Below are 15711 nucleotides of genomic sequence, written 5' to 3' on the forward strand. Positions count from 1 at the left end.
ATTCTGTAACAAATCTTAAAATAAACATAGAGTGTAATATTATCTTTTCATAATCGTTTGATGATATACCTAAGTATAGCCTGCTAAACTTAAGTTTATTTTGACTGCCATATTTAACTGTAACATAGATGAAACGAGCAGAATTGCTTCTCTCAACTTCGTCTATGGAAATTCGTAATGATTCGGCACGTATTCGTTATTGTTAAATCGCTCACAAAGTAGGCTTTTGTGGTTGTGCCGTCTGACCTAAAATCGGAGCCAAATATTTGTGGTCTTTGTTACATGATACTGAATAGGCGTTGCGTATGTTTTACCTGCGTCCTAGACTAATACTTTGAAATCTTCAGATAAAACCCCGCTATACGTCCCCCCGAACATTTTGTTTTGTTTAAAAATTATGAATACGGCTTTTAGTCACGTCTGGTTTTCTGTCAACCTATACCCGACCCGTCCGGGGTTCATTAGTCGAGTTGGCACGACGCGTCCCGAGTTCCGACCTACTACACTGTTATGTAGGGTATTTAGATTTTTATTATTATCTGGGCTAAATAGTTGGATAGTCGGTTTGGAGTCTCGAGTATGATATTTTTGTTGAGTGTAGTTGGGAGAAGGTTGCTCTATTGAGAAACTTCTCAAACATTGAACTATTATGTACCTAGCTGATTAGGTACTAACTCTCAAAGGCATTTCGATGACTTTTAGTGTCTACTATGCATCCAAAGTCTACGGACAGTTCTTCAATTGGATCCTTTCGTTTTGCTATACCTATTCGTTACACAGTGTCGACCATTTATTTATCCTTTTCTCAGCTTGGTTATGATTACCACACACGTTTCTTTTCGTTTCTTGTAGTAATTTTTTGGGCTACGTTAATATTTTTTTCGTGACTTTCAGTGAGTGAGAGCATTACAGTCGGCAATAAAAGTCCACATACAAACCGACGACGGAATGTATAATGAGCGCATTTGAGTGGATTGGAGCAATAAAGGGCTGGTCGCATGTTTCATACACATTAGTCGGATGTTTCCGGAACCGTCGGTCATAGCACAAGGATGAGATTCAATTTCGTTAAAAGGGGTCATACCTCATACATGAGGGGAAAAATAGTATAAAGCGGATGAGTTTTGGTTTAATCCGTGAAGCAGATGTGCTAATTTTGCAAAAATTACATAGGTACTTAGAAGTTAGTTTAGTAATAATAATCATTCCTCAATGCTCAACATTGTACCTACAAATGCTTGGAGTTTCTCTACGTGATCAGAAATGAGAAGATCCGCAGACATACATAGCTCGCCAAGTTGCGAAGCTGAAGTGGCCGTGGCGTGGCGTGAGGAAATCTCTACAAAAGACTTATGTGTGCTTATGTCCAGCAGTGGACGTCTATCGGTTGATAATGATGATAATGATTTCACAGTTCCTTATGGGAACGAACTTATTGACTTAAAATCAACGTTTGAATAATAATTAAGACTGACTTTTTAAATATGAACCCTAAAAGTGGCACTGCATAGCGTGTTTATAAATAAAAATACGCAGATTAATTAAAGCAAAGCCGAGAGTTCAACATTTCATGAATGTCAGGGTCAGGGTTATACTAGTGCGCTTTGAAGGCCGCTACCGCTAAAGTGGGTGCGCTTTGAAGCACTCGGCAGAATATGTTCTCTGGCTTCAGGTGAATACTTGTGCATATTAGTGCACACTAATCTGGTGCTAAATAAAAGCTCTATATTGACTGTGTTCTATTTATTTTTATTATTAGAAGGCTAGGTGTGTATTTGAATTAGTTTGATCATAGTTGGAAGTGTACAATATTGCACCAGTAGTTTTCAGATGCTTTTATGTTTTTTTTTATTCCATTACAAATTTGCCCTTGACAGCGAAATGTCTGTGAAAAAAAAAACCGCCCAAGTTCGAGTCAAACTCGCGCACCTAGAGTTCCGTACTCGGGTATTTTTTTGACATTTTGCACTATAAATCAAATACTGTTATGCATAAAAATAAATAAATAAAATCTGTTTTAGAATGTACAAGTAAAGATACCCAACTTGGTAGAGTTATCTTTGTGAAAATACTAATTAATTATTTGTCCATGAACATATTTTAATTATTTTTTTGTGATGTAACGGGTTTATATCTGCTATAAGGCCTACCTACCAGCCAAATTTCATGATTCTAGGATAGGGGGAAGTATCCTATAGGTTTTATTGACAGATACGACAGACGGCGAAACAGACAGACAAACAACAAAGTGATTCTATAAGAGTTCCGTTTTTCAGTTTGAGGTACGGAACCCTAAGAAGCCGTGATATGTCGTAGCCCGCGTAGGGCACCAAAGAGAAGCGAAGCTTCCAGCCAATGAGGTGCTTTTCATCGCCGCGTTCTTTGTTTCACTTTTTGCTATTTTTCACTGAAAACCAGTCTACGTAGGTACCTACCTAGTACCTTCATCATTATGATACCTCGCCATCTTCGATATGGAAACTTATAAAACAAAAGGCGTTAGTGCTTATTTTAACACTTTTATTTTGTTTCGGTAGTACCTAATCTGAAGACTTTACGCTCAACATCTTCTGAAATAATTAACAAACGACTTCCGACAGTTATGCAACAGTCAATTTGTAGGTATTTAAATTGTCTTTAATTCTCGAGTTTGTAGGCTTATAAACGACAGCTTTCACACTCGTTTGAATTGCAAAACCAGCTTCCTCCTTCTGGTAAACACTTTAAATACAAACATGACAGACACACACTGATTAAGTACATACATTTAACCTGCGTTGTACAAATCTACCGAACTAAGCTCTGATTAGCCTATTTGCTTTGTTCTCTGATACATTAGGTATTAGGAATTATTTGACATATAAAGAGCGATAACTATACTGATTACCTACTGAAAGCCGCCCGATTGCTCTCACCAGACCCGACCAAGACAATCAGAATTCATAATTTTTAATTGGGTACCTACTCTCAATTTAAAAATTAGAACCCCCTTGCATTATTGTCTTATAATATTAGATAGGGTATTGCTTTCGTTATTTCAGTTTCATTTTACACAGTTTTGCATCATTTCCATTCCAATTGCAACATGTCCAATTATGTGAGTTTATTTGCTTTCCAATTTCTCCGAATCGCTTAAGTACCTACTACTTGTAAGTGACAGTCGGTGAATTCGGAAAGAAATTTGGGTACCTATATTTTGTATGTTATATCAAGAAGGACTTGGAATGGAAACGGAATAAAATTTAAGTCAATTTTATGAAATCACATAAAGTTTCGCTGTCGCTACACGTTCGTTATAACTCCAGACAGTTTTCAAATGCAACGGTGCATACTGATTGAATTTTCCCAACTGCTCGACTGATGACCGAATTCGCTTTATATTTTCGAGTGTGAACTGTGAACCTCTTCCTGACAATCTAATCGAATTTTTTTGTGTTATTAATTCTTCCGCCTTCGAAAGCTTCTTGTTTAATGGTCGGGACACTAGCCAAGGTGCCATTGCCTATCTTCTGGTCTCCTATGAACGGAATCAAAGGAGAATGGAGATAGATCGAAAACAGGCTTTCCAATTGAGAAGAAGAACTTAGAATAACAATCTCTATCTCTTGTTACAGAAGCAGAATGCGACGGCTGCGGCAGCGACAACGAGGAGGGGCGCAGCGTGGGCGAGCTTCTCTTGCCGCAGTATGTGCTGGCCACGGGTGGACTGGCGCGCGACCACCGCCCGCTGGTCACCTTCCCCGACAACAACAACTTCCACATGCTCACCGCCGCCGAGTACCGCCGCCTTCTACTCTACCTCACCTCTGTGCCCTCGTAAGTACTCTAACCATACCTCTACCTCATTAATACCCATGAGATGGGCCGACCAAGTGAGGCCTGCGATGGACGTCCACTAGAAAAGCAGCCATCAGAGAGGAATTGAGAAGCATGTAACTGTTCTGTCAAGAGCATAACAGCAGAGAAGACGTACTCTAATGCATATGTAGCAGAACGCCATTGAATCTTGCATTGGTCAGGCTTGCTAAACAGCAAGCTTGACCTCGTTGTTTACGGAAGTAACAGCGAGGAAGGGTGCAGCTTGCTGCAGTTTTAGGTACTTCAAGAAGTGTGCTGATTTTACTAAGTTTGATTTGGGTTGATCTCAGAGATTTTATCTAGGCCATCTCAGGCGAAAATGCATACCTCGTTATGTAGATATATTCTAGACGTGACTTAGTGAAGGATATGACGTTTGTAAATCGTTGTTGCTTAGCCGCCTATCCTATTCTTTCCTTGGAAAAGTAGGTAAAATTCACAAACTATTAGAATTTAAAATCCAATCAGAATAAAAGTATGAAGTGAAATCATGGCTAAACGGAAACCTGTTGGCTGTTACTAATAAAATTAAATGAGATTTCATCTCGAAGACATCGTAACAAAAAGAAACGATCGACGATTGTTGCTTTACAATAACAACATGGTTGATAAACTGTGCTTAAGTTCAATAATTCGCACGAAAGAGAAAACTATTAGAATTGCATCCATCATAATGGACGTAACTAGCACGCGGGGTGTGAAAGACCGTTACGTGGAACCAGCAGAATACTGAGACAGTGTAAAAAAAATTCTTCATACAAATTCTGTATACTACATACAATACGTCCGTGACTTCTGGTTTAAAAGAAAGTACGAGATTACTTGTATGAGTATGTATACGTCTCCAGATATTTCTACGCCACATTTCGTCAAGACCGGTTCAGAAAAAGTACCACATAGGTATTTAAGGTACAGACATTTTAAGACACACATTGGTATTAATCATAATAGCTACAAGTGTAAATTAAAAATTTATAACACCCCCGACGATCCAAATTCCAAAGTATCTGAGTTTTTCAAAACATCATTTTCAAATAAATAATTATGTATTTAGGCAACGTCCATCTTGACAGCTTGACATTTGTCTATTGACATAATATTATGAACCTAACGGTTATCTAACCTTCTTTTCTACAAGAAAACTAGAAAAGAGCTGATAACCCCTAAACGGCTGAACCAATTTTTTTAGATTATAGCTAAGAACACTCTCGATCAAGCCACCTTTCAAACAAAAAAAATCTAAATTAAAATCGGTTCATTCGTTTAGGCGCTACGATGCCACAGACAGATACACAGATACACAGATACACAGATACACAGACACACAGATACACACGTCAAACTTATAACACCCCTCTTTTTGGGTCGGGGGTTAATAAGTATAAACTGAAGTGAAGATTTGTTGTTTCCTTGTTTTCAGATTATTGGAAGCAGAAATGGGGTTCCACATAATAGTCGACCGAAGAAAAGATAGATGGAATTCTGTTAAAGCTGTGTTACTTCGAATATCGGTAAGTTTCAAGTTTGTTTCGCTATATTTAGCTTAAAAATCTTTCTTGTCTTTGATTTTTAGCTAACTTATCTGATTATTATAATTATACAGGCGCTAACCTATAATAATATAACTCTCTCTCTCTAAAAAGTAAATAGCTTTCAAACGGCTGAACCGATTTTCTTGGATTATAGCTAAGAACACTCGATTAAGCCAGCCACCTTTCAAACAAAAAAACTAAATTAAAATTGGTTCATTCATTTAAGAGCTACGATGCCACAGACAGGTACACGGATATATACACAGATACACACGTCAAACTTATAACACCCCGCTTTTTGGGTCGAGCGTTAATAAATAGATGAGGCCAAAATATGTTATGGCCTTATGGGTCATTATGATATTTTTGTTTGACTATATTGTATTTTTTGTTCCGAAAAATTCCAAATGATTACAAAGACGTAGGTAAAGTTAAAACCAATAAAAAGTTTAGATAAATTATTATGAGAGTTGCGTGATGCAACATTGCTAAATTCAATGATAGGGAAAATAGTGTAAAAAAAATTTGAGCTTTTTTATTGAATTTATTGAAGCAAGCAAGCAATTTATTGAATGACAAGAAACACCTCTGGTGAATTTGTTCTTCAGTCGGATGTCAATTATGTGGGAAATTGCTATTCCAGTAAAACGACATCTTTCTTATCGTAAAAATCGGACAACTACATTTCATTTTGATACTAAATCGTACCTATTTATTATTTCCAGGAGTTCTTTCCAGGCATCATCCACGCAGTATACGTTCTCCGACCCGCGAGTTTCCTCCAGAAAGCGCTATCTGAAGTTAGCAGCAAGCTGTTCAAAGAAGAGTTCCGGTTTAGAGTGCTAGTCTGCTCGTGCTTGGAGGAACTGTATGAACACTTCGACCGCTCGCAGTTGACACCTGACCTGGGCGGAGACCTCCAGTATTCACATTCGGAATGGATACAGCAGCGAATTGTAAGGATCAGATATCGATAGTTCAGGCATAGTTTGAAATTGTTTGGCATATCAATGAGAGATCGTAGTTTGTAGAGTTAACGATATCAGTACTTATTTGATACGTCTAGCCTTGGTGCCTACCTATAGTAAAATCTTGAAACTGACCTTCGGTTAGCCAATCTGGGATTAGTGCTATCCTTTTCACAATGCCTGCAGCGAATGGATCTTCGTAAGTACATGTGCCTTGAATGTGAAAATTTCCCTGCCAAACCCTAAATTAATACTGATATTATTATTGCGAAAATGTGTCGGTCTATCTGTAATCTTTTCACGGATCTTTAACAAGAGATACCTTGCAGTACCTAAAAATCAGAGTGGTAACTCAGTTACCACTCTTATGCCCAGTTTCACCAACGACTCATAAGATTTAAGTGACCCATAAGCATATTTAGGGGCCAGTTAGGGGATCGTTTCTGTTTCACCACCTTTAAAGGGTCTCTTACTGACTAAACGGTCCTCTAAATTTAGGAGATGGAATATTGGTCCCATAAACCTTCACATAAGTAAAAGTGACCTCAAAACGACCACATGGACAGTAAATTATTTGATTTCGTATATAATTTAGACATGGTTGATAGTGTTGATACTATATTTGATATAAATCATAGTCAAAGACCTAAAATATTTAGAAAACGAATAAAATTATGCAATCAACTAAAAATTTTTTTTTAACGGGGAATTAACAATAATATTAAGTACTAGAGGATGCCCGCGACTTCGTCCGCGTAGATTTAGGTTTTTAAAGATCCCGTGGGAACTCTTTGATTTTCCGGGATTAAAAGTAGCATATGTCCGTCCCCGGGATATAAGCTAACCCTGTACCCGTCAGAATCGATAAAACTGTTGGGCCGTGAAAAGGTAAAAGACAGACAGACAGACACACTTTCGCATTTATAATATTAAGTATGGATTTTATAAAATGAAACTACTGATTTAAATAAGTTCTCAAAATATAAAACAAACAGTCAAACTCAAAGAATTTCTCATTCCTACTCTATGGCTTCTGTGCTCTATGCCTATGGCACAGATCAAAAAGAATGTCAAATAGGGTGACTTGTCAAACATAGACTAAAAATATAATGTTCTTATTAAATAGTCACTTAGAATGCGTATATGTATCGGTCAAAATACAATATGAATATTTCTTAGTTAAAATAATACATGAATACGTATTTATTGGATAAAAATAAATCATTTCCGATAAAACCGGTAACTATAATTTTGTATCAAGCACTATCGTCGTAAAAAATCTGTCACATAGGGAGGAGTCCCATAGTTAAGGGCCTGTTGCGTTCGTGAAAACAAATTTTAGTTAAGGGTTGGTTTAGGGGACCTTTTAGCTTAGCGGTCGCTTAGCTATGTGACTGTTTAGGGGTCGTTGGTGAAATTGGGCATTAGGCACTTAGTCAGGCAGTTATAAAAAATCCTATCCTCGCGGATAAAGTCTCGGGCATCATCTATATTCTTTTGATAGGTACAATGCTCTTTTACTAAGGGAAATAGGGGAAAGCCTATAAAACGCGTTATACCAATAACTTTCTATGATGTTTATCACCCTTGCGCTCTGAACCACTTATGTGGATAAAAAAGGACATTTCGTTTTGTGCTGATCGCCATACGAAACACTGAGGAAAACGCCAAGCACTTCGACAATTTTTTGTGTAAAGAAGTAAATAATAAGTAAAAAAAAAATGTTTACAGGCTTTGGAGAAGTTCTCAACACTGATGAAGGAGATATCGAGTAAGCTGGACGACTTTATGCGCGAAATAGTGGACTGCGATATGGGCAACGATCCTACACAAACCAAAGAATTGTTAGACTCACAAGAATATAGGTGAGATGAAGTTATTTTTTACTACCTATTGTATAAAATGTCAATAGATCAACGGTTCAACGAAATTATAAATCTCGTAGCCATAGTCATGCATAAATCCCCCGCGTTAAATCATGACCAAAGAACTCTAAAGTAGGTACCTTTGTGAAACAGGTACTTTCTACTTCCATGATCATGACATTGATTTATCAGATCTTTCATTATTCAAGTTTTCTGTCGTAAACGATTCTTAGAGGTACCTATTAAAAAACAAAGCACTACCTCCTAGTACCTCCAAATGATGGTATATCAATCATCTATGGACGCGCAGTGTCTCTCGTAATTATTACCCCCCTGTCCACACACTGACCGTGTGGCATGGGAAGAAGCGAGGAACGGAGGCAGAAACGTAGTGTGACCGCGTTACTCGCATGTTCCTCGTTCATGCCCATCGCTCCCTATTTTGTCGGTAAGTATGCAAAAGCGCGCACGCTGCCGTAGTTTCGACCATTCGATGTCCATCGCGTTGCAAAGGCAAGCGGACCTTGTGAGGCGGCGTCGCGATTAATTGCGCGAGTAGAGCAGTGTGTGGACGCTACATTATGACGTCGACGAGTTTATCCGAATAGTTTGATTTAAATAATAAGAGCATCTTTTTATGAATGGTTTTTATATTAAAAAACTTTGATGCGATCAACACAATGACGGTATGCCATAGACATGCTACGTTCATATCACATGACGTAAAAATCGTGCTCGTTGATGAATAAGACAAAAGATACAAAACACACGAGAGTAAAAGAGATAACGCTCAACAAATGTTACCCCAGTGTCGTAGTTCTAACTCTTTAGTTACATACATGTTTAAGGTATCTACTTCTTTACATAATTAAAATATCATTGGATCGACGTCAAAATCATTTCATCTTTTGCTGCTCACAATGAAAAATTCTGCAGTAGGTAATAAATGTTTATTTTTTTCAGATATAAAGCTTTAAAAACCGAACTTTCTTCAGCGACGAGTCAGGGCGAGGAGTTGCTGTCGCAAGTGCGCAAACCAAATCTTAATTATAATATTATTAGCCATGTTGCTGCTGTTGAAAGGTAAAGATTGATTTTTTTATTCAAAAACTAATTAAATCTAATTAAAATTTTGCCTAGAAACGCTGGTAGGGAATTCTTTAACACGTTAAACGCCATGGGGGTCACCGGTGACCTCACCCTTCCTCTATCATAGCGCCATGGGGGTCACCGGTGACACCTCAACGTATAGTCATATTCAAACTACTTTTTCTCGCCGCCGGCCATACTGACTGTTACTTTATTCGTACTCCGTGACCGGCACGGCGCTGTAGAACTATACTGCGCAGTGGGACAAACATACCTTGTAAGGAATTGAAAAAATGAAAGATAGCGAAAAAAGTAACCAAAATAAAAATTCAGGATATATAATTCAAATTAGTCTTTATTATTTAAACGAAAATTAGCAGTCTTTATTTTTTAATGAAATACAAACATAAAAATCAGTTTTACTGAAAAATAAAATAAAGTGTAGCGGGTGGCCGGCGGGGTGGCCGGCGCGGCGCCGGGTACCGGAAAATATATTTTCTGTATTTGTGCGCCATGGGGTGCACCGGTGACCTCAGCTATGTATTTGACTGTAACTATGTAACCCATGTACAGAATTGAATAAAACTTATTTTCTATACGTATCGTAACATAATAAACAAATTACGACCAAAAGTATTTTTACGATTTTTATTTTTTTCTATCGGCGTTTAACGTGTTAAGTTAAACCTCGATAGCTCAACGGTTGAGGAGCAGACTGAATTCCGATAGGTCGGATATTGACTTATGAGACAAATTGTATCTCTTTCTACGCTACAATAAGTCTCTTCTCTATTTTATTTTGAGTCGAAGGAAATGGTCATCCAAAGTCATTTATCACTCAAACTCGAAATCCTTAAAATTTGGATTAGGTCTCTATAATTCTAAAGGTGCGATATAAAAGTTGTGCATGATTAAAATAAATTAACTGTAAGATTAGGTCTCTATAATTCTAAAGGTCCAATATAAAAGCTGTGCATGATTAAAATAAATTAACTGTAATTAAAATGAAGTACCTTATCTAATGAGGTAATCTTTTTGCAGGTTACTTGTACAACTCGATGAGACTGAAAAACAATTCGACAATTTTTGGCAGAAACATTCCATGAAATTAAATCACTGGTTGAAATTTAGAACATTTTTATTAAACTTTAAACAAATGCAGGTACGCTTAATACTTATTACTAGTCACATGCATTGGTAAAATATTTATTAACTATGAATGGAAAGGTCTGAACTGGAATCCTTGCTTTTTATTTTTGTTTCTGAAATCGAAAACAGGAGTTTTCGGTGAACATAGTCTGAATGAATTGTCAGTTTCTTTCATCGGTCTAAATACAAAAGCTTCTGATGCTGCTCGTTTGGCGACCAAGTCTGTTATATTGAAACATTTCTCCTGATTATCGTGGTCATTTTTATCTTCAAAATTTGGTAATCGAAAGTCTTTCCTCTTCTGGGCATCGAGTTGAAATGTTAACTTCTGTATTTGTCTCGTTTTTTCTTCCAAACGTGCCGCGAGTTCTTCTGATTGTTTCTTTTTCTTATTAAAATCAGTTTGTATTGAATTAATTTTACGTTTGTACGTTTCTAATTCTGCTTTTAACTTCTGAACGCTAAGAGTGTTCACTTCTTCTAGACAATTAAGTTTTTCTTTAGCATGTTTTGCTAGACCCTCTTGATATAGCGTCTCTTGTTCGACTTGATATGACCAAAAAGACATCGCGCGCATGGCCACGTCCATGATAGCGTCGGGTTTCAAACCCGCTAACACAATTGATTTAAATGTCTCACTTGGTTTAAGATCGGCTTGGATAACGTCGAATTTGTCGCGCAGTTCACTCCCACACGCGGGACATGTTAGAGAATTTTCTGCATTCCTTTTAAATTCCCGTTGACCATGTTCGACGCAAAAAGCATGTGAACATGTCGTAACCCACGCGTGACTGGTTAAGGATCTTCTGCATTTGCGAAAATTACATACCATATCTAAAACCATTTTATTTTATATCGAATTAAACTTTTTTCTCAAAATTACACAATGATTACACACGATTATTTTAGCAACTGCATCACAATTCACAGTCAAAATATAACCATAAATTAACAGTAGATCTGACACATAATGTCAAATATGTGTCACATATTTTTTAAATTGTGACTTTTTAATGGCATCAATTAAAAATAAAAAGAGGTTTTACTTAAAATAAAATAAGGTCCGATTTTATTTTGAAGATTTATTTCAACTGTTTTTTTTTTTAAGTTAATAAAGTAATATCATGATTCCAATTTATTAAATCTGTTTTAGGCTACTTTAGATGGTCATTTAAAGACAGCATGTGATATGACTGAAGTCGGTGAAACGGCAAACAGGGTTGAAAGCCTTATTGCAGAAGCTAACGACTTTGAAAAGCTGTGCAACTGCGATCTCAACTCTGCTTCATCAGTTATAGACGAAGGTAAGTAAAAAATGAAATGAATTTTATTATTGGATGATTAATATTATTCCTACGCTTAAACAGAGAAAACATTTTTTTTTTGTAATAAGTTTATTTTTTTTAAAATAAAAATTCTGTAATTCGCCTCAATATTAATATGTATTATCAACACTTAAGTATAATTCGAAATTTGAAAATTTTATTGGTAAAGATTTGCAACATGGACATATAAATACTCGATTTGCAACCTATTTATTTGTTTTTTTTTTTTTTTTGCAGGAGAAATATTAATGAAGGACCCTTTGAGTTCAGTGGACCACATAGAATCGAAATGCGAGGAATTAAGACGAACGAGTTCATTACTTATGGATAAAATACAAAAACGAAATCTGCTACTTACCAAAGCTAGAGAATTAATGGATAGGATAGATAAGGTTTGAACCATTTTTTAAAATAAATTAATGATTATTTTATGATCTTCAAATTTGAATAAAGAATGTCAAATTAGTGGCAAAATCTATTGGGTAAAATCTAAAATTAAAATTATGAAAATAAGTTTTTTTTTTTAAATTTCGTATCACATAATAAGTAAGTATCTACTTTATTGTGACCGAGATTAGGTCATGAGGAAGAACACGCCACATGGATCTATGGTAAAGAAAATGTCTGCGCCACGTATTCGTACTCACAATTTTTAGGGTTCCGCGTCTTCAGAGAAAAAGGAACCCTTATAAGATCATTTCGTTGTCTGTCTGTCTGTCTGTCTGTCGTGTCTGGCAAGACCCGTCAAGGGAATCAAAATCCTACTTCCCGTTCCCGTTGACCTAGAATCATGGTAGGTAGCAATGTCTTATAGCCACAGAAATAGCACAAGTAAAGGGAAATTCCGAAATTCGTGAAATTTTGGTGTAGAAACTATGACAGAAACCTTCACGCAAGTGCCGACAGCAACTGTACGAATTATCAGTCAGTGAATTTTATTATTAGATGTATGAATTACCCATACTTAACTTTTTTTTTACATGTAGGCAAATGACTGGTGCGCGACGGGCGTGGAGATATTAGCGGGCGAAGGAGGTCTCATAGCGGTGGATAAACTGCTGGAGGATGCAAAGAGCTTCGGGCTCGCGGCGCCCGAGCAGTTCCGAGATATGCTCATGCAGAGTGCTACTCAGGAAACCAGGGCTCTAGTCACACAGGTAGGTACTCTACTAATAAGTACCTATAGTCAGACAAGGCTCTTTTGGCGCGTGGCCAAAATCGGAACTAAAGCCGCCATCTTGAGAAGTGCACTTGGTGATAGTTCGTTGTGTCGGCATAAAGCAACAACTGCGCCCTCACTCAAGTGCTAAAAGAGCCTTGTCGGACTGTATACTCAACTACCCAAAAGTAAAATACCGAACAGGAATTGTCTTCGGTGTCTTTGTATGGTGTGTCCAGTAGATGTATCACAACAGTTTTATTCAGAAACGATTCAAGCAGAAAAACTGATATTCCGAAACAGGAGACGAGCGTGGGGCGCGCGGGTTTGCTCAACGCCCCGCCGCGCCTCACGCCTTCTTCCCAGTGACACCTGTTTAAATACGCTAATGCGACGTCATTCATCTCATCTTCAAATCAGTCAAGAAGTTTGGCTTTATCACTTTATTAATATGATTAGTCGATTAATATCTAGTAGGGACTGGAAGAGCAAAATTAATCATCATCATCATCGCTAAGCGATAGGTGTCCACTACAGTACATGGGTCTCTTGTAGGGAATTTCATGGGCCACGGTCTTGGCTGCCTGAATCCGGCGGCTCCCTTCAACTCATTTGATCGTCTGGCCCACGTTGCGCTCTCCGAAGTGGAGTCGCCATTCAGGCACCTTAGGACCCCAACGGTTTTTGATTCATGCGCCCTGACTATTGCCACTACAGCTTTGCAACCCGTTGAGCTATGTCGGTTACCTACTGTGGGTCTCCTACAGATCTGATTACTGATTTGAAAACGTGGAAATTCTCTAAGCATAGCTCTCTCCATAGTCCGCTGAGTGACTCTGAGCTTAATTAATGCTGTATTCGCTTATGTCAAAATTAAATTATTTCTTAGGAATAATTAAATACAGGGTCTTCCAAAATACGTAAAATTGACATCCTTTGCTAGCTTTAAATGTAATAACCATTTTGAATTATTGATTAAATGTGTGATTATCGACTATGTGAAATTAATAGATTTTTTTATCCAGGTGTGCCAGCGAGTAGAAGACGTCTGGCTCATGGTGTCAGTCAAGCGGGCGTCCCTCGTCCGCGCCGCGGCCAAGCCCGCCCGCCCCGTGCAGTCCGTACCTCCACACAGCGCAGCTCTGCCCGTGCTGAATAACCACCAGGTCAGTGCGAGTATAGTGCCACTTCGTAGCATAACGTACCACCTTCCGTTTGGTACGAATTTTCTGGAATGGTTTGATTCATGGTATGCCATCGAGTTGGCTTATATTGTTAGTTAAGGTCTAGATTCTAGAAGCATAATTTGGCTGCCGAGGGCCTTAACCGACTTTTTGTTAAGGAAAAAAACTGCTCGACTTAACGAGGTAAGTACATGGTTAGTGGAATTTTACTTACCCGCAGCGGGCCGTTTTTAATATAGGTTCCTCTCTGGTCCTTACTCTGTGCCACTAACGCCAGGGAGCATCAGACAAACTAGTATTCACGTCTATATAAGAAGCTATATATTATGACTCCCATAGCATCTTGTCGTATCATGGCACACTGCGTCGAAGTCCTTGGTTTGTAAGGCGGATGCGTATATTATTATAATGACATATTATTTATGACTTTAGTTATCTGGGTCTTCATGGCCCATTAAGAGCCATAGCCTATAATGAATTACAGTATGTAAAATGTAGCGTGTGCTCGAACAAGTCGCGCCATAGGTATAGTGCGCGACAGGTTGAGATGGCAACCGGGGTGGGGACGCCCCGCACACCCGCACAGCCCCCGCGCTAACCCGGTGCGGGTGACGTGCGAGTGTGCGGGGCGTCCCCTGCCTCGTACCCCAATATCTATCTCAACGTGTCACGTAATTATTTACTTTTTTTTCTCCTTTATTTCAGGGCTTTTGTAATTATTTATCTACTTACTAAAAAAACTAACTCCTTTTTTCTTCTTTCTCTATTTAATTCGGGATCAAGCCTCCTTGTACGTAACGTACAACAGACAGACAGCGAATAATGGTTTCTTTTTTCTGGGGATACAGAACCCTAAAAACCTACATCCTTTACAACGAATTAAAATAATTTTGTATTTATTACTTTCATTTCCTGACAGCTAGTAAGTAGAGACCCAATGTAACCAGTCGTTAGGGAGACATAATATCAAGGCAGCTGCAGACTGCTGCTTTCTTACTTAGGTACACGTCGACATTATAATTGGATACGAGGTATCATTATCTCTACGTATCTTTACATAAACAAAGTCCTCCCATTTGTAGGTATCCATGGTAGGTAAGGTCGAAAGGTACTCAGATTTTTTTGAGATTACAGCGCACAGACAAACAAAAATGCGCTAAAGAAAAACCGATCCCTGTGCTAATGGGGGCGAGTTCATGACCAAGGTAGTTCGAAATTATGCAAAAACCAGCAGTGCTATAGAAAGTGCGCGAAAGCAAGCGCGGAGGTCGCGGAACGTATCATTATCGTGGACAAGTATACCTACTTACGCATTTTGAATACTATAATTATTATAATGGAGGCACTTATATCATAACATTTATTTATGTAATAGAACACCAACAACCACTTAAGTTGAGACATTAGAAGTCTCCTATAATAAAACTTGAGGTATAATCTATTGGTTGTAAGTTTTTAATATAAATAGCAAGCAAATCAGCAAGCGGTTCACCCGATAGTGATTACAGCCGCCCAAGAACATTTGCAGCACCAGAGGAACCGCCAATAGTTGCCGGCTTTTCAGCCTATTTAGGTTCCATTA

At 38.0% G+C, this 15711-nt stretch overlaps 2 protein-coding genes across 8 annotated transcripts in view; one reads left to right on the forward strand and one right to left on the reverse strand.

The window, feature by feature from the left end:
- The window catches only part of LOC123874877 (guanine nucleotide exchange factor DBS-like), a 125383-nt gene that overhangs the window by 48842 nt on the left and 60830 nt on the right, over positions 1-15711 (forward strand). For all 7 annotated transcript variants that reach the window (XR_006798028.1, XR_006798032.1, XM_045920465.1 and 4 more), the window contains exons 2-11: positions 3615-3816; positions 5279-5369; positions 6116-6346; positions 8090-8223; positions 9187-9306; positions 10354-10474; positions 11615-11765; positions 12024-12178; positions 12773-12943; positions 13971-14111. Coding sequence is in view for 5 of the 7 variants with exons in the window: in XM_045920465.1 (XP_045776421.1) it covers positions 3615-3816; positions 5279-5369; positions 6116-6346; positions 8090-8223; positions 9187-9306; positions 10354-10474; positions 11615-11765; positions 12024-12178; positions 12773-12943; positions 13971-14111 (1517 nt within the window). In the remaining 2 variants the exon portion in view is untranslated. The remainder of the gene's footprint in view (positions 1-3614; positions 3817-5278; positions 5370-6115; positions 6347-8089; positions 8224-9186; positions 9307-10353; positions 10475-11614; positions 11766-12023; positions 12179-12772; positions 12944-13970; positions 14112-15711) is intronic.
- On the reverse strand, positions 10433-11417 carry LOC123874933 (E3 ubiquitin-protein ligase CCNB1IP1-like). Its single transcript, XM_045920507.1, has one exon. It carries the CDS (start codon positions 11303-11305, stop codon positions 10526-10528), a length of 780 nt encoding a protein of 259 aa, XP_045776463.1. The 5' UTR covers positions 11306-11417; the 3' UTR covers positions 10433-10525.

Source organism: Maniola jurtina, chromosome 2 (assembly GCF_905333055.1).
Source record: "Maniola jurtina chromosome 2, ilManJurt1.1, whole genome shotgun sequence".
NCBI lineage: Eukaryota > Metazoa > Arthropoda > Insecta > Lepidoptera > Nymphalidae > Maniola > Maniola jurtina.